At 42.4% G+C, this 17,735-nt stretch overlaps 1 protein-coding gene across 4 annotated transcripts; it reads left to right on the top strand.

Annotated features, from left to right (window-relative positions):
* Nucleotides 1–1,844: 1,844 nt before the first annotated feature.
* Nucleotides 1,845–17,292, top strand: TCTN2 (tectonic family member 2). Of its 4 annotated transcripts, none has more exons than XM_035097889.2 (18): nt 1,845–2,016; nt 2,794–2,898; nt 3,121–3,194; nt 4,104–4,308; nt 4,782–4,882; nt 5,754–5,950; nt 7,450–7,573; nt 8,130–8,262; nt 9,247–9,312; nt 9,421–9,525; nt 10,413–10,490; nt 10,782–10,862; nt 11,541–11,652; nt 12,183–12,286; nt 12,945–13,095; nt 15,770–15,895; nt 16,570–16,658; nt 17,030–17,292. In XM_035097889.2, exons 1-18 carry the CDS (start codon nt 1,947–1,949, stop codon nt 17,143–17,145), a joined length of 2,037 nt encoding a protein of 678 aa, XP_034953780.1. In that variant the 5' UTR covers nt 1,845–1,946; the 3' UTR covers nt 17,146–17,292. The 4 variants fall into 4 exon arrangements, with proteins under 4 accessions (XP_034953780.1, XP_034953782.2, XP_034953781.1 ...); XM_035097891.2 differs by having other exon boundaries at nt 1,845–2,035; XM_035097890.2 differs by lacking the exon at nt 1,845–2,016 and adding an exon at nt 2,050–2,076.
* Nucleotides 17,293–17,735: the final 443 nt, after the last annotated feature.

Genomic DNA, 17,735 nt, shown 5'->3' with positions numbered 1-17,735 from the left:
GATGGACCAGGTGGGCCACTGGCATGTTCCCTCTGGTTTTTGGATCAATAAAGGTAGCAGCATGGCCAAGAACATGGGTAGGCAAACTAAGGCCTGGGGGCCGAATCCAGCCCAATTGCCTTCTAAATCCGGCCCCAGATGGTCTGGGAATTGGAATGTTTTTACATGAGTAGAATGTGTGCTTTCAAGGGCGTACCCACCATTCGGCAAGTTAGGGCAGCTGCCCTACTCTAGAAGCAGGGCTGGTGGGCAGAGGCGGAGCACAGCCCGGCGGAGCGCGAGTTCGCCATTCCCGCCGCACCGCGCCGCACCCTCCCTCCAGCTCCCCGGCGCGCCCTCAGGCAAGGCCAAGCGCGGCGGGGAACCAGGGAGCGCGGCGCGGCGGGCGGGAACGCTGAACTCGCGCTCCGCTGGGCTGGGCTCCGCCTCCGCCCACCAGCCCTGCTTCTAGGGAGGGGCACAGCCCGGCGGAGCGCGAGTTCGCTGTTCCCGCCCACTTTGTGGCCCCTCCCCTTCCGTGCCTTGGCCCCTCCCCTTGCCCCCCCCCTAGTTTTGATCCTGGGTACGCCCATGTGTGCTTTTATTTAAAATGCATCTCTGGGTTATTTGTGGGGCATAGGAATTCGTTCAAATATATTTTTTCAAAATATAGTCTGGCCCCCCACAAGGTCTGAGGGACAGTGGACTGGCCCCCTGCTGAAAAAGTTTGCTGACTCCTGGCCAAGAAGATGCCAGTGTGGTTAATTAGAAGAGCCAGCCTTCCTTCTCCTTAGCCTCAGCATTGGACGTGTGGAACGGAGGAGGATGGGGACCTTCCTAGAACTTGTGGGCTCTCCCTCCAGTTGCTATTGGTCTCTCTTGCCTTCCATGCTACCAATTCCAATAGATACCAACCACTACCTAAGAACCTTAGGATGCTGGCTGCCACACTGGGGCTCTGAAGTGGGGACCGTGGCACACCCTCCAAGCTGTGGCTCCCACTCACCCAACAAAACATGGGAACTATAGTTTTTTGAGGGGCTCTGATTTTACAGAGCTACAGTTTCCAACACTATAATTATAGCTCCCAAGATACTCCGACTGTTCACAGTGGTGCATGAAGCTCTTTGACAGCATGGCGTGGACGATGCTTTGCCGCTACAACTCTGATAGGAGTTGCTTTAAGAACAGGCACAGCAGCAAGCCAATAAGCAAGCCAAGCAAGCCAACTTTTAGAGACAAATTGCATTTAACTTAACCTCCTCCACCCATTAAAGGTAAAGGGACCCCTGACCATCAGATCCAGTCGTGACCGACTCTGGGGTTGCGGAGCTCATCTCGCTTTACTGGCTGAGGGAGCCGGCGTACAGCTTCCAGGTCATGTGACCAGCATGACTAAGCCGCTTCTGGCGAACCAGAGCAGCGCACGGAAACGTCGTTTACCTTCGCGCTGTAGCGGTACCTATTTATCTACTTATACTCTGACGTGCTTTTGAACTGCTAGGTTGGCAGGAGCAGGGACCGAGCAATAGGAGCTCACCCCCTCGCAGGGATTCGAACCGCCAACCTTCTGATCGGCATCGGCAAGCTCTAGGCTCTGTGGTTCAACCCACAGCGCCACCTGCGCCTTAATATTGGAACATACCATTCACGCAGAGGGGTGGAGGAAAGGAGATTTGACACTAGGGACTTCAGACTGCACTCTTTGCTGCTTTATTGCCTCCCACCTCAAGCCTGTGTTAATCAATGTAGTGAAACACTCTGGGCTTGAGTTATTTTTGAGGGGGAGGGTCAAGAGGAGTGAGCGTCTTCTCCCGCTTCAGACAGAACCGGGCGTGAGGTGGTTCCTCCCAGCCGTTTCCACAGCAACTGAGGGAACCCTTCTCAAAATGGCGCCTGGGGAGGCCGCGGCTCGGCTGCTCGTCCGGTGCGGTGGCGGCTCGCTTTAGCGGCGGCTTCGCCTCGCCATGCTCGTCCGGCGTCTCCTTTGGGGACTGCTGGCTTTTTTCGGGGCTGGAGCCCAGGATGGGAATCCGGGTGGGTAGGAAAGAGCAACGTACGTTTCGGCGCTTCTCCTGTGCGCTTGTTCGCTTGGTTGTAAGTTGCCCTGAGCAGGATGAAGCAACTAACAAATTCTGGCAATAACATATGCAGCGTGACAGGCAGAAATCTTGCAGGTGCAGGCGGTACCCCACTTCATCACATCGCCGCCTTGGGTAAAAAGCCTCACCCGTTTTGTTTCTGCCTGCCACGCAGCTGTGGAAGCCCCCTCGAGAGCGAACAAATGACAACCCAAAGCCTTATGAAACAAGGCACTTGAGGTGGTCAACTTTTTTTTGTCACCCTGCAGAACTCTTATTAACTGCTTCCCCTCCCTCTGTCCAGCCTCCCAGTAAGTCAAACCTTGTGCAGTGCAAGTCAGGCAACGTTTCTCCTCCTTGTGCTCCATAGTTCAAAGTGATCCCACAGGACATCAAAACAAAAGGTTGCCTCTGTTCTATTATGTATTTCTGTAAAGTAGACCAGGAAAATTTCTTAGACATACAAAGAGGGGTCTGAAATGAAATCCCTAAAAGGGAAAAAATCTCTCTAGATAATAACAAAAAAATATCGTGTCACTTAGAAGACTTAACAAATTTATTATGGATAAGCCTTTTGTACACCGCAGTCCCCTGATGCATGGGGTTATAGTTATATACTGGATTGGGTGCAGGGATTATAAAAAGTAAGGTCAGAGGGATTGAAATGCACAAAAGTACAGACAGTGATAACATTTTTTTTCCCACAAGTGCTAATGTTGATTTATATTTGTAGGTTTTCAGCCTCCCTTTATCTACATGTCTGGGCCAGTAGTCACTGCTTCTTTGGTGGGCAGTGCGTCAGATGTTTTCACTATTGCTGTGGCAGACAATGAAACAGGTAAGATTCCTTTGACACTGTTTTTTTTCTCAAATTGGGTGTGTTTAAATACCACAGAAATTGTGGGACCATTTTGCTGTCTCAAAGATCACTTGGGACTGAGTACATGAACTTTCCTGCTGATAAGATGCTCTCTCTTACTTCTACCATCTGTCACAGTGATGAAGTGAGAGAGAAGAGTAAATCTGAAAGTATTCATAATTGCTCTCTGCTCTCTTCCAGGAATGTTGCCGCTTGCAGATTGTACTGGAAGAAACAAAACTGGTGACTGGAGTTTGAATATAACGTTTCAAGGGGTTAGTAGAAAAATCCCATAATCCATCCTTCCATTCAGGTTAAATATTTAAACTATACTTCTATTGACTCAAATTTTGTGCATTTTTGATACCTGTGGCTGCCTGCCATAAGGGATTCCTGCCTCTCACATAAGTGAATATTTATTTTATTTGTTTGTTACACTTGCATACTCTCCACCAATTATGTCTTCTGAGTGGTTTGCAAATTTATTAAAATTACAATATACAAAAAAAGTAAAACAATAAAGAACTACAGTGGATGCTTGGGTTGTGAGCATGATCCATGCAGGAGGCACATTTGCAACCCGCAGCGCCGCATCTGTGCATGCACGGGTCGCGATCCGGCACTTCTGCGCATGCACAAAGAGCGATTTAGTGCTTCTGCGCATACGCGAGCGCCGAAACCAGGAAGTACCCGTTCTGGTACTTCCAGGTGCACCACCTGAAAACACGCAACCCGAGGCGTCTGTAACTTGAGGTATGACTGTATAAGCAATACAAATTGCACAATCAATTTAAAACCAACAAGGTGATAAGAAATTGATGCAAAAAAATTTAAACCATCAAAAATACATGCCTGTCACAATTTAAAGGCTTGTTAAAATGAGAACTGTACAGTTAACTTAACCCCACACAGAATCCCAAATAATATCTCTTTCTGTGGTTGCTTCACACTTGTATTACTGAGTCAAATCATTGGGTGTTTTCCCACTAGCATTGCAATACTAAACACATTTTGTTTGGTGCTTGTTAATTATTGCTCTTCCAGCCCCTCCATTTAATTAACAGAGGTGTTGAAGGGTCCATTTAATTGACTGGTGTTGAAGGGTCACTTTTCCAGCAAGATGTGTTTGAAATTTGTGTGATGTTTAGTAAATGTATTACCTGCCATCAAACTCTGTGTTTCAGAACGTTTCCAGAGTGATGGTATCTTTGACCAGGAGTCTGCAGCTGTGTACTTCCAATCTCACTAATTGCTGCACAGAAGCCCTCTGCTTGGTTGAAGCTTTGCAGGTCTCAGCTTGTCGAGATTCGGTGGTGGTGGCCCTTCTGTTGATCCAAGCTGAAATATATGCTAATACGTCCTCAGGAAATGTGACAGGAAAAGGAGAAGGTATTTCAGTTGCTCTTGCTTTATGTTATATTTTAGAGTTTCCTTTTCTGTTTCTCTGTGATACTCTGCGTGTATTTTCACTGAGGCTTCAGCCTTTTGATGCAGCAGTCCCAGTAGACTTCAAAAAGTGCTAAATAAAATATATGGAGAAGAAGCAACTTTGCCTACAAAATGGAAGAACTCTCTCCGCCTTGCCCATTTTTTCCTGTGGTGTGTGTGTGTGTGTGTAGTTCAAGGAGAGGAAGGCTGGGGTATCCAGTCAGATGGGCAGGGTACAAATAATCAAATAATTAAAATTATTATTAAGATTCAAATGCAGTTGATTTCCCAGCAGAGCCAGTGGAGTGGCCCTGCTCCCCATCTTTTCCCCATTGCAGTCAGATGGAATGGCTGCTACTAGATAATAGCTGTGGGGTGGGGAGGAGCTCCTTAAGTTTCAGAGCTGAAAGTTATTTTTCTCCTTTTTTAAATAGATACTACAACAGTGATCCCCAATCAAGTGTTTCAGCCACTAGGATCTTGTCCTTGCAATCTCACTGCAGGAGCCTGCGATATCCGTTGCTGCTGTGATTTGGTACTAATTCTACATTTAATTTTGAAAACTTTCCTCATTGTAAGCATCCTTAGGGAAAAGCTACAAAAATGCCTGCAATATTAAATACAACAACAACAATCTTTATTATGGTCCATAGACCCATCAATTCGTTACAAAGCGATACCCAATAAGGACATCCTGCCTTCAGGTTTCAAAAACATTTTGTTCAAACTTACGAGTTGGTATCATTGATTCTTGCAACTACCGATAGAAACTTCGCCTGCAATATTATTTGCCAGAGAACTGTGTGTTGTTCTTTATATTTAGCACTATGACACAATAAGCCAACAATGGTTGTATCTTCTGGTCTTCAGAAGTTGAACCAATTAAATAAGAAGGAAAATATATGAAAAAATGTGGCTGATGGCTCCCAGGGTTGATAAGCAGCAGGGGTGAGTGTCCGCCCTGGTTACATTTTCTTTCTTAAAAAGAACATGTAAGATAAGTTCATGCAGGCCTCTTTGTCCATCTAGCCCAGTATTTTCTGCTCTGACTAGAGTGGATCTTCCCGGTTTTAGGTGTTGTCTTGTGCCCCACTTGCTACCTGTGATCCGTTTAACTCGGGTGTGGGGAAGCTTTGGACCTCTAGATGTTGCTGAGCTATGACTCCCATCATCCCTGCCATTCAGCATTCTTGGTGAGGCTGATGGGAGCTGTAGTTGGGGTTGGAGTTCCCCACACCTGTTTTAACTGGATGTGCCAGGGATTGATGAATCTGGGACCTTTTGCATGCAGGGCACGGGCTCTACCACTGAGCTACAATCACTCCCCAAAGCTTGTGCTTTATTGTTCCAAGTCTTTTTAGTTTGGAAAAAAGTAGAACCCTTTTATTTCCTTTTTCTTTTTCTAGGAATGCACCTCAAAGATGAAGCAACTGTTCAATGGGTCATGTTTTAAAGGAATATTTGGTGGGGATGTCAGTCCACCTTTTGACCAACTGTGCTCTGTCCAGACAGGGAACAATGCCCCTGACTGGTTTCCCTTCCTATGTGTGCAGTCTTCCATTAACAACACACCTTTCCTTGGTTATTTCTATCATGGGGCTATGTAAGTATGGAGACTTATCTGGGATATGTGCATTCCTGTGAGATAGTCCCTAACTAAGTGCATGCAAGTGACCCAGTTTCTCCCCACCTCTCATGCTTGCACAGTTTTGTTAATTTTCTCTTTTCAGTATGTTTCCAGCAGTGGAATTACCTCTTCCCACCAATTCTGTCATCCAAGAATATTTTTAAAAGAAACAATGAGCACTTTATGAACCTTTCATTCTTATAAACCTTTTAAAAATATATTAAGACATTTATATATCACCTTTCATTGTAAAATAAGTAAGGCACTCTATAGAATAAAACCAATGCAATAAAACAGTAAGTTACTAAAAGCACAGACATCACAGATACCCAGAATTTCCAATAGAGCCACTACTGAAAAGCAGTGCTTAGGGAATGCCATCGCAAATAGCTATGTTTCAAACAACTAGTATTACCGTAAGTGCCTGCCATATCAAATATATTTGCTGCCATTCAGGGCAGCCTTTGCCAATCTGGTGCTTTCCAGGTGTTTTGGTCTACAGCACCTAACAGTTGCAACAAGCACAGCTGAGCTGGCTGGGGCTGATGGGAATCATAGTCCAAAACGTTTGGAGGGTCCCAGGTTGACAAAGGCTGGTACAGAGCTCTTCCTCCCTGTCCTGATTTTCGCTCAGGTCCCCACTAATGAAGCTTCAGAAATGCTGTAGCACAGAGAAGGGAATCTGCAGCTCTTCGATTGTTTTTTGGGCAGAAACTCTTTATCCTGAGCACTCACCATGCAAGCTGGGGCTGATGTGAGTCAGTCCAACAACACCTGGAGAGCTCCAGTTTCTCCATCCCAGCTGTTCCTTTTCACTGGGCCCCATGCTTTATTTTAAATTTTCTCGCACAGGCTGTACATTCTCTGTTTCCTGTTGCCACAGACAGGATAATAAAGCATATTTGGGAGGAGGGAGAGAACAAGCTGCAGAGATCTTCAAGCTATTACCCACTGCTCCCTCTTAATTCATGTGCTGAGCACATCGTGCTACTGCTACAAACATTAGAAGAGCCTGGCTGTTGGATTGGACCAAAGGCTTGGTATTTTGTCCAGCATCCTGGCTCCAACGGCAGCCAAGTAGAGTATGGAGGAAGCAGTCTTCTTCTGTTGTTCTTCCCCTCAAGCTGATACTGAGTGGCATTCTGCTGTTTTAAATGAATGTTACTTTTGATCTATCAGTGGCTGCTAGTCTGGATAGATAATCGGCCATCTGAGCTAGAGGCTATCATAACATCATGTGGCAATGAGTTTGATGCCTGAAGTATGTACTTCTGAAGTAATACTTCTTTTTGTCAGCCCTGAATCTTCTGCTGATCAGTTTCATTGAGGGATCCTGAGTTTGGGAATTAGAGAAAGAAAAGCTCCTCTCTCTGTCCTCTTTCTCCATACACCAAGCATAATGCTGTGATTCTGTAGAAACCGAAGGCTTTGATAGTATACAAATGTGGATTGTTTTTTTAAAAATGTTTTTGCAGTTCTTCACCCCAAGTTTCTTCATTTAAAGTACCATTACAAACCATCCCAGGAAAACTTTCCACTGGTTACAGACAAGGAGATCCAGTTATGACTGTGCAGAATGGGTATTTTACAGTTCCTCAGGTAATGACAGCTTGCTTGAATGCGTGACGACACCACCACCACCACCACCTTGGCTCTTTTTGTGTTTGCTTAGAGCGGTGTGAGGGACCTCTGGATCATGGGATAAATGGCACCCACCAAGCTCCTAAATCAGGATTTTGGGAGTCTCCCTAGGCCACGCCCCTTCTTCCAAAACACCTGCTGCCCCCTGCTGGGTATCCCCTTCATGTGCTTTTGCCTGGCTGGAATTTATCTTTGAACTCTTGCTTGCCTGGATGAAGGAACAAGGGATGTAGAGGCTGTCTTTTGTGTGGCTGGACTACAGTATAGCCTACTGTACAAAGATCAGAGTCACACCCATTGCTGCTCCTGCTTTTGCTTCTAGCCCTGCTCAGTTTTGCCTCTGACTGCACCCACCACTGGAATGCAGCCCCCACCCTGAAAATTGTCCACTGGGGAAGTGGCCCTCAGGATGAAAAAAAGTTCTCTACTGCTGGCTTTGAGCTTGTTTAGGAGAAAAAACAAATTTCACAAAAACAAATCTGATGTTGAGCTCTTTTCTTCCTATATGATGCAGCAATTCATAGCTGGGCAATGTGCAAGAAATGCCCCTGTTGCCTTCCTTCAGAATTTTGAAGCCGAATGTCTCAGTGCTTGTGATGGAGTGAGGAGCACACCACCTAACATAGCAATAAACAGTGGTACTGGAGGTACGTTGGGATCAGAAATAATAGATTGCTCTTTGCTCCATCAGAACGAGGTTGATTGAAGTGTTCTTTTCTAATACTGTACTTGTGACCATCATTTTCAGGCATGGCTGCCAGGCTTAAACTTTCTTTATCTTCAAGATTAAAATGAAGTAAAATGATGCAAAGTATAATTTGACCTGGCTCTTCTCTCGAATCATACTATGAGCTTGCAAACACTGATCCACAAACAATATATGTATATACATGCAGGTGGTGGGCTTTAGGCAACCCAAGTACTTGAACACAGGCAGCAAAAATAAACTTTGCTCCCCTCCTCACTCTCTTTGAACAGCGGACCCGCATTCAATATCACTAGTTCTCCTTGGGTTAAAAACAGTATGCCATGGGGGTCAGGATTTGCTGGCCCCATCTTACCAGCCACCGAGCTGTCACTCTTAAGGTAGTGTGCCTAGAGGTCATAGATAATTTCCTGTCTGGTTACTGACCACAACCTCAAGACCCGCTTAGCTTCAACAAGATTGCTGCATTCTCTGCTTTCAGACCATGCCCTGACAACAAAGGGCACTATCGGGACTGATAGTGTCAAGTCCTCTGTTGAAAAGAAGAAAGAACTACAAGTACCTTCTCCCCAACCAACTGGTTGCTAGGTTCAGGGATCGTGCTATGCAAGCTGCATATCCAGCATCATTTTTATGCTGACAGGCCTGTTCAGTCCAATTTTCTTTTTTAGATGAGCCAGTCCTATTTTGCATTGTTGTGCATTATTTTATGTAGTGCAATACCTTGATATTTTATGAGTGGGAGATATATGAATACTTCTATAAATAAATCATAATCTTCCCCCCTGTACAAGTTATGCTCTAGAAAACCATCTGTATGTCTTATTCTACATCAGGGATCCTCCTTGCTGCAATTACAATCTGCTTTGTTGCAGGTTGTTTTTCAGACTTGTTGCACTCAATAATCTGTTTGTTTTCTTGCCAGACAGCATCAAGCCACAGGTGACCCATGAGAGGAAAGACACTGATGTAGGCAGCTGCCCTGGTAGAGGTAAGTCTGTGTTCAACTCTCTCTCACTCTCTAAATCACCAGATCATTAGAGCTTTCTTTAAATTCCAATGAAATTTGGATTTCATACAAATTGTTCTGTGTTTTCAGAATGCAGAAATGTCACTTTTGGAGAAGATTATACAATCATATGGGAAGGCAAGAGAATAATAGAAATAAAAGTCACCATAGTTTCTGGAGCAGTATGTCCAGAAGGTACCATCATATTTCTTTTTTGCATTCCTTGCTCAGTTTCTCTCCAACTCCTAATCCTTGTTGTTTTTGTGGCATAATCTTGAAACATTATCGGAGTGTGACATGAAAGAGAATTTTCAGCTCAGTGGCTGGTAAGATGGGCCCAGCAAATCCTGACCCCCATGGTATACTGTTTTTAAACCCAAGGAGAACTAGTGATATTGAATGCGGATCTGCTGTTCAAAGAGAGTGAGGAGGGGAGCAAAGTTTATTTTTGCTGCTTGTGTTCAAGTACTGTACTTGGGTTGCCTAGCCTAAAGCCCACCACCCTTTCTGATTGTGTCAAATACTTGTTGTATCCAAGTCTGGGTAACTTCTCCCACTTGCTTCAGAGGCAGGATAATGGAAATGACTTCATACTTGGTCCATTTCAGCAGGTGGAGCCTCTGTCAACTCCAGTCATGCATGCTATGAGGCAAAAGACCTTTGAGGAGGGCTTTCACAGACCTCCAGCTCTGTGCAACAAAAGAAGTTCACCAGTTTTGATATTTGTATACCTGATTTTGATGAGAAAAGATTTTGCAAATGTCTGCTATATGCCCCATTGAAATAAAAGCCAAGCAAAAAAGAGCAGGACATCCATTGTAGCCATCATTTATGCTGTGTATCCAGAAAAGTGTACATCTTGCCCTCTGCAGTGGTGTATAGAAATCACGAAAAGATCTATTCAGCTTTGAAATGATCTATTTATAAATAGAGAAATATCAGTGGGTTTTAAAGGATGCAGTATTGCATTAGTTATCAGAATTTAGGTTATGATTTGTATGATAATTGCAGAATTAAAGGTTAAACAAAGTGGTATTCCTCCTTTTCATTAGCATTTATTGTGTATCCTTTTCCTTTTTCAGAAATACTGACACAGAAATTCACGGTCAACTTTGTGAGTGTAAACACTACAAGCAGAGAAGAATTGTCTGGGAATCCAGGTGAAAAGCCTCATTGGTGGTGGTTATATGCTTGCCAGAGAAAACGCAACATATTTGTAATGATGTATGTGGGGAGTGAAATGTCAAAAACTGATGCTTTGGGTGTTAACTCTAGGAAGACTTAAGGTTGCAATCCCAACCCCTCACCTGGGTTTAAGCATTAAATTCAATAAGACTTACTTCTGAGCAGACATGGTTAAGAATGCACTATAACAGTTATTTGGCAGTATTGCTTGTCAACAGCGATTAACATCTATAAAAATTCACACAAAACAATCTCTTTCTGTATAGGTTATCAAATTGGCAAACCGATTAGAGCAGCAAATCTGAATTCTTCTGATGCTGTTACCATTTTGCAACTTTGGAAGCCCGGTACTACATTTTGATATGGAGTGTTATAGAACCGTGATACAAATGAACATTTCAGAATTAGGTTTATCACCCTAACACTAATTTCAATCTTCTATATTGTTTGGTTAAGGTAAGCTGCCCAGAGTGGCTGGGAAAACCCAGCCAGTTGGGCGGGGTATAAATAATGAAATAATAATAATAAAATAAATTTATTATTATTATTATATCAGTGTAATTGGAGTTGAGATGTGTTTTATTGATATGAAATATGGTAAACTGCAAAACTAACTACCGGTATGTATTTATCTGATCTATGGCAGATACCGAGATAATTAGACGCTGTTTCTACCTAAAGCCTTAGTTGGCTTTTCTGCTTTTGCTTCTGATATCATACCACTTTCTTTTGAAATGCTTCAGAAGGGAAATACTGAGATCTGCCATTTAAAAAGGTTTCTTGAAACCGTGTTATAGTCTTGGTCCTGTGTAGAAGTACTCTGTGACAGCTCAGTCACTTCAGCTTGGATTGAATTAAAGCCTCTCTGTTTCTAATGGATGTAAAAAGGTGAACTCAGTAAGATCTCAACATTATTTATTGTGCACCTTAGTAATTTTTGTTAAAAAAATTATATTACATAAAACTGTAAGCAAGAACCTGAAAAAGATATGAGGATTTCTCAAGCAAATACCTCTGTTACATAGATGGCAAGGGCTTCTGTACATCGGCAGGTCACACACCAATCTTGTTCGGACTAAATTCAATCTCTGGATGCATTTTAGAAGTTGATCTTAAGGACAACTGCAATCAGTTGAGGTGAGATGGAGTGTTTTCTTCGCTTTTTCTACTTGTGGAAAGTCTAAAGTGATGAGGGAGTTTTAACCTCACATTGAAATTCTATAATTGGTTACATTTGAACATAACACTTAGCCATGGTTTCTTTTAACCATGGTTTGTTCAGTAAACCATGAATTATCACACAGATGAGTATCCAAGCTGCAGCTTGTTTCTCTAAAGTGTGTTTTGATTTCCTGCTGGTTTTGCTTTGTGCCTCTAGTGTGTGTTGGACAACCAAACCATGGTTAAATGGGGCTGTTATGTAGCTAAAACAAGTCATCAACAAATCATGGTTTCAAATTGAAGTTTGTTGCCAGAAAACAGACTTATGGTTAGGTTGCTGGGCTTGGTTTGGACAATAAAATAAACCACATTTTGGCTAAACAAAAATCGCAGGACATTAAAGGAGAGCAATGTTTTCATCAACAAAGCTGCATTGGTTTCTGCTACCCTGAATAATTTATTTTCAAGTGTGCATAATTGTAATGTTCCAAGTTCCATTATTGCAGGGAAAATGTTACCAAAAGACTTAATTCGTTGGTGGAAGCTACTCATGTCGGAAAGAGAGGGAACTCCGCTACTAGTGCCCCAGATGATTGGGTGGAAATTATTTGTGAGTACCAACATTCACTAGCATTGAGTCAATTGCTGAGTTTTCTTTTAGTTAAAGTAAGTCATTCCTATTAAAAATTTAATTTAATAGCATATGGCATAACCACAAGTTATAAACATTTTGAGATAGTAACATTTTAAACACCACAAAGCATGACTGTTTTTTCCATATTAGATTCAAAGTTGTGCAGTTGAATATTGATATTTTAAAACAAATGAAATTACAGAATAATTGTTATACTGATTGAGGGGCCATAGGATGCAGTGGTGTCATGTGGTCCCAGGTTAAAGTCTGAAGACACATGAGGTCACCTCCTTGGAGAAGCAAAGCAGGTCTGGGTCTGATCAGAACCAGGATGGGTAGTTGCCTAGGAACTGCGTGTGTGCTGTCTTGAAGACAGGCAGGATGTAGATGTAAGAAAATAGTATCTCCATGTATTTAAAAGTATAGGGTTGCTGTGTTTTCTGGAAAGCATGATTAATTATACTGTCCTCTGTGTGTTTACTCAGCAGGTCATCTCATTGTGTTGAGTAAGGCCTGCCTCTTAAAAAAATGAAAACAACAACATTGCCCCTTTTCCCTTGTAACCTTGAAAGAAAAAGATAAGCTGTTCAACACTGTTCAGTAGTTTCTCAGAACAATGCTTTCCCCCATTTAGATATGTTTGGTGCAGATACAAATGCAAGTTTTGGAGATTTGAAAGGGATTTGCCTTGATATTCCTACCCACTTGAATATTCAGATTATCACTGCTGATGTTGGAGCAGTAGAAGGGATTCCACAGCAAGAAATTGTTGGGGTACAGGTCAGGTACGTAAAAAAAAAAACTAGTTATGTTTGGCAGAACTGCTCTTTCTTTTCTTTCACAGATTTACAATGGTTTTATCCATTGTGTTATACTGGGTGAGAAGGGAAAAGCACTGGGTGAGAAGAGTCTTGGGTCAATAAAAATACATTATGCAAATTAAGTAGATTTGTATTGTACCACTCTCCATTTTCTGCTAGAAGAGGGGCAATGCAATGTGTTATGCTAGACACTTGAGCCTTTTGACCAGAGCACTGGGAATACTATAACTTAGTTATTTATTCAATAAATTTTATTGAATTGAATTTATAGCCAATGGCCATCACAAGACAGTACAAACACAAATCACACAGCTACAAAATTTTTTTTTAAAAAAAATTACATTCACCAGATTAGGACAAATCTAGAGTGCCCAAAATTTAGGAATGTTCCTTCTAGTCAGCACCCCTAGGGTTTAGCACTCGCACTGTCCAGAAAGATTGCCTTTATCTTTCTTGCCACTAGTACAAATAGTGCCACCCTATAGCTGATGCACTTATCAACACCTGCCAACAATAATTTAATTTTCAAATAATCAGGTTGAGCTTCTAAGGCAATCTGAAAAGGGGAGATAAATTTAACTCTGGGTGAATCATACAATGGGCAGTATAAAATATAATGTACCAGCTCCTCAATAGACCCTGATTTACAGATTTGTGAGTATATCTCCCAGCCAGGTATTAAGTAGGCATTGTTTGGAATCTGAGCTGGGTGAAAGCATATCTAACAGGGAAAATATAATTTTAAAAAATCCTTCCAGTAGCACCTTAGAGACCAACTAAATTTGTCATTGGTATGAGCTTTCGTGTGCATGCACACTTCTTCAGATACTAATACTTAAATAAGTATTAGTATCTGAAGAAGTGTGCATGCACACTTTTCCCACTTCACCCTCGCTCCCAAAGGATGGTACACCCTCACTCCCAGGGTGCTACACAATATACCGTATTGGCCTGAATATAAGCCGCACTCCCCCCCCCCAAATTCCGACCGTGAAAAGTTAAAGTGCAGCTTAAATTTGCGACCTTACAGAAATTGGCTTTTGCGAAATTGCTGCTCAAACAGACATACGGTAAAACAGAACGGGTGTGTGTGCCTGCGGAATTTTAAGGGAGTGGCTTATATTCAGGTATTGTCTCCCCCCCCCCATTTTAAAGGTGCAGCTTATATTCGGGCCAATACGGTAATAAAATTAGGACTATTTACATACAGTCATTAAACATCTAAGCTAAAAACAATAGCATAATAAACCCACTATCAGCACTGCTGGGTCCTAGAAAACCCCAAAATTGAGCAAACCAAAATACATTTAGTTATTTGGGGGCGGGCAACTGTAATTCTCCAGGGAGGGAATTCCACAGTGGAGCTTCCAGTGAGTACAGTGGTCCATGCCTGTTCACAGAATCACAAGCAGGGCCTCTCCCTACTGATCTCAGAGCACAGTTTGGTAGGTATTGCAGGAGGAACTTCTTCAAGGATTTGGGTCCAGAACCATTTAGGGCTTTGTACACTAGTACCAACACCTAGCCTCTCCCACACTTCTGCCTGTAGAACCCCATCAGGCTTTATCCAGACACTTGCATCTAAGAGGACTAGAAACTAGTTTAGAAAAAATAATAGCTGAGATTCTTAGGATGCTAAATTCTGCACCCAAGTCACATGCAGGGCATGGTTTTCAGAGAAGGGACCATAACTCCACTATGGAAAACATGATTTGTCCAGTGCCCAGCATCTCAAACTTCAAAGATAACATGTTACAATGAAAGACACCATTCTCTGCCCCAAATCCTGGAGTGCTGATGCCAGTCAGAGTAGATAATCTCGAGCTAGGTGGAGAGAGCTTGCTTTTTTCTCAATAAATGCTGCTGAAGCTGTTGAAAATTTGATTTCAGAGATGCTGGCTGCTGTGAAGATCCATCACTAAAAAGCAGTACATTACCTTGTCTAGCTGTTCACTATCTGCTAATCTAGATGAAGGCAAAGGATATTAAGATTGCTACCTTTTAAATGTTAACCTAATTGATTACAATGCTCCCATTTAATGTTAAAAATGTGGTTTGTAATCATTACAAGAAAATAGGCATTTGAAGTTGCAGTCAGTTGAAGTGAAATGCAAGTGCGAGATTGACTTTTGTACTTTAAAGCAGATCTAACTGGTCACCTTGTGTAAGGATATTGACAAAATCAAAGCTGCTATAACAGTTGTAGTTTAGTCGTGTCCGACTCTTCGTGACCCCATGGACCAGAGCACGCCAGGCACTCCTGTCTTTCACTGCCTCCCACAATTTGGTCAGACTCATGTTGGTAGCTTCAAGAACACTGTCCAACCATCTCGTCCTCTGTCGTCCCCTTGTCCTTGTGCCCTCAATCTTTCCCAACATCAGGGTCTTTTCCAGGGAGTCTTCTCTTCTCATGAGGTGGCCAAAGTATTGGAGCCTCAGCTTCAGGACCTGTCCTTCCAGTGAGCACTCAGGGCTGATTTCCTTAAGAATGGATAGGTTTGATCTTCTTGCAGTCCATGGTACTCTCAAGTCTCCTCCAGCACCATAATTCAAAAGCATCAATTCTTTGGCGATCAGCTATAACAGTATGTAGCCTAATATTGTAGTGTTGTAATATAGATTTTCTCTTCACATTTAGTATTTCAACAGTAACCTGGCAAGTTCAGTGTCCAATTGCCTGTGAAGATAAAGCCAGCTCTCTTCCTATCTCTGTTGCAGTGCAGTTTATTAAAATACCAGCTCAACCCCCTGTTCCAATAACAAGGTAACCCTCTTGGATGCTATGTTACTGTAATTCTATTAGATGTGTTAATATCTATGGTTGATCTGATTTGCATCCTATGCCTTTTTTAAAATGTGTTTTTTGAGGGAGGAGCTATTGGGTGGTTGTTTTTATTTGTATTAAGTATTTTGTGGTTTTATATATTGATTTTATTCTGTGAACCACCCTGAGATCATAATAGTAATAATAATAGCTTCAGTTAAACATTGAATTTGGCTTAATAGAAAAAAGGGGTAGTCGTTTGATACCTGAGTAGCTTGGCACAATGTATGCATTTGGACTGGGGTCACCAGCCTTTTTGGAATAGAGGGCACATTTTGAATTATGTGAAAGTGTTGTGGGCACCAGTCACAAAATAGCTGGAGTGGGCTGTGGCATAACACAGTATGGCTGCCATGTGGGGACACCATAACACAAAATTGGAACAAGTAAACACCATTGCTGTCCTCTCCCCCCCCCCCCCGCTTACCATGGTCCTGATTGTGGCAATCACACAATAAGGATCTGTCACACGCACATACACTGCCCCCATCCCCACTGTCTATTAACAACAGGTAGCATTCCCCAGCATCAGGAAATTTTTACAAATCTACTGTAATAAATAAAAAGAATAACATCTTTCTGACTGTAAGACTTTATTTTAAACTGTTTTGCAGATTTCAGATTAACTACACAGAATATGACTGCAAGAGGAATGATGTTTGCTGGCCAGAACTTCTTTATCCCTTGACACGCTACTACACTGGTAAAAAGAGAGAACCTGGTGGTTTCTTGACAAGCATTCAGATGGGTTATTTACACAAGGGTGTCGAGCCTTGTTAAGGTGTTGCTGGACTCCAATTCCCCATCATCCCTCACCTTTGGCCACTCTGGCTGGGGCTGATGGGAACTGGAATCTAAGGAGGTTCCTTATCCCTTACAGCTAACAACTAAATAATTTGTAGGTGTTCTAGATGGGGATATGTACTAATTACAGGAACTTCCTTGCTCAATATCAGTCCATGTTATATTTGCAGCCAGGTGAACCTGGCTTTGGAATGACAGGACTCAAGACACAAGTCAGCTACCATGTCATGTTATTATTACAGTTGATTTCTGTTTCAAACTGTCTTTCAGGAGAACCGTACTCTCAGACTCTTGCCAAAGGCTTGATGCTGGTATTTTTCATACTAGTTGCAGCAGTCCTGAGTGATCCTTGGAGGAGAATCCACAGGGTATGGAATAAGAGATGAGTCTTCAGTTACCCAGAATAAAGCCAGCATTTTGTTAATTTTTTTCTATACTTTTAATATGTAGTACTGGATGGAAAGAGACTTTTTTAAAAAAATGTATATTTTTCTAAGGGCAAAAAATAAAAAGATAACGTATTTGCAAAATGACAGCAGTGTCGTGATTTTGTGAAACTGAAATAAGAATCCTCACTGGGCTTTGAAGTTTTCTGGGTAGCCTTGAGCCAGTTGCTGCCTCTTGGCCTAACCTACCTTACAAGGTTGTTGTGAGGAGAAAGTGGGGAGAAAGTGAACCACGTATCCTACCCTTGATCTCTTTGTAGGTGAAATAAACAAACAATCCATCTAATTCAGATTTAAAAGGAAGCTACGGTAATTGGATCTGTATTTTTAAAATTTGGAATCAACCTGTGTACACCATTAAATAAAAACACTACATTTGGATCCTGAGCGCAGAGGCTACATCCAAATTAAGTAAACTTGAAGAGGCTTGCGCTCTCATTGTATCTGATTGCTTTTCCAGTGCAGTCTACATTATCCACATATTACAGCTTGGGGGTTGGGTTGTGGCTAAGAAAGAGAGCCTAATGACA

The sequence above is a fragment of the Zootoca vivipara genome, chromosome 17, assembly GCF_963506605.1.
Source record: "Zootoca vivipara chromosome 17, rZooViv1.1, whole genome shotgun sequence".
Lineage (NCBI taxonomy): Eukaryota > Metazoa > Chordata > Lepidosauria > Squamata > Lacertidae > Zootoca > Zootoca vivipara.
The sequence above is the reverse complement of the archived record's forward strand: the minus strand, read 5'-3'. Positions and strand labels throughout refer to the sequence as shown.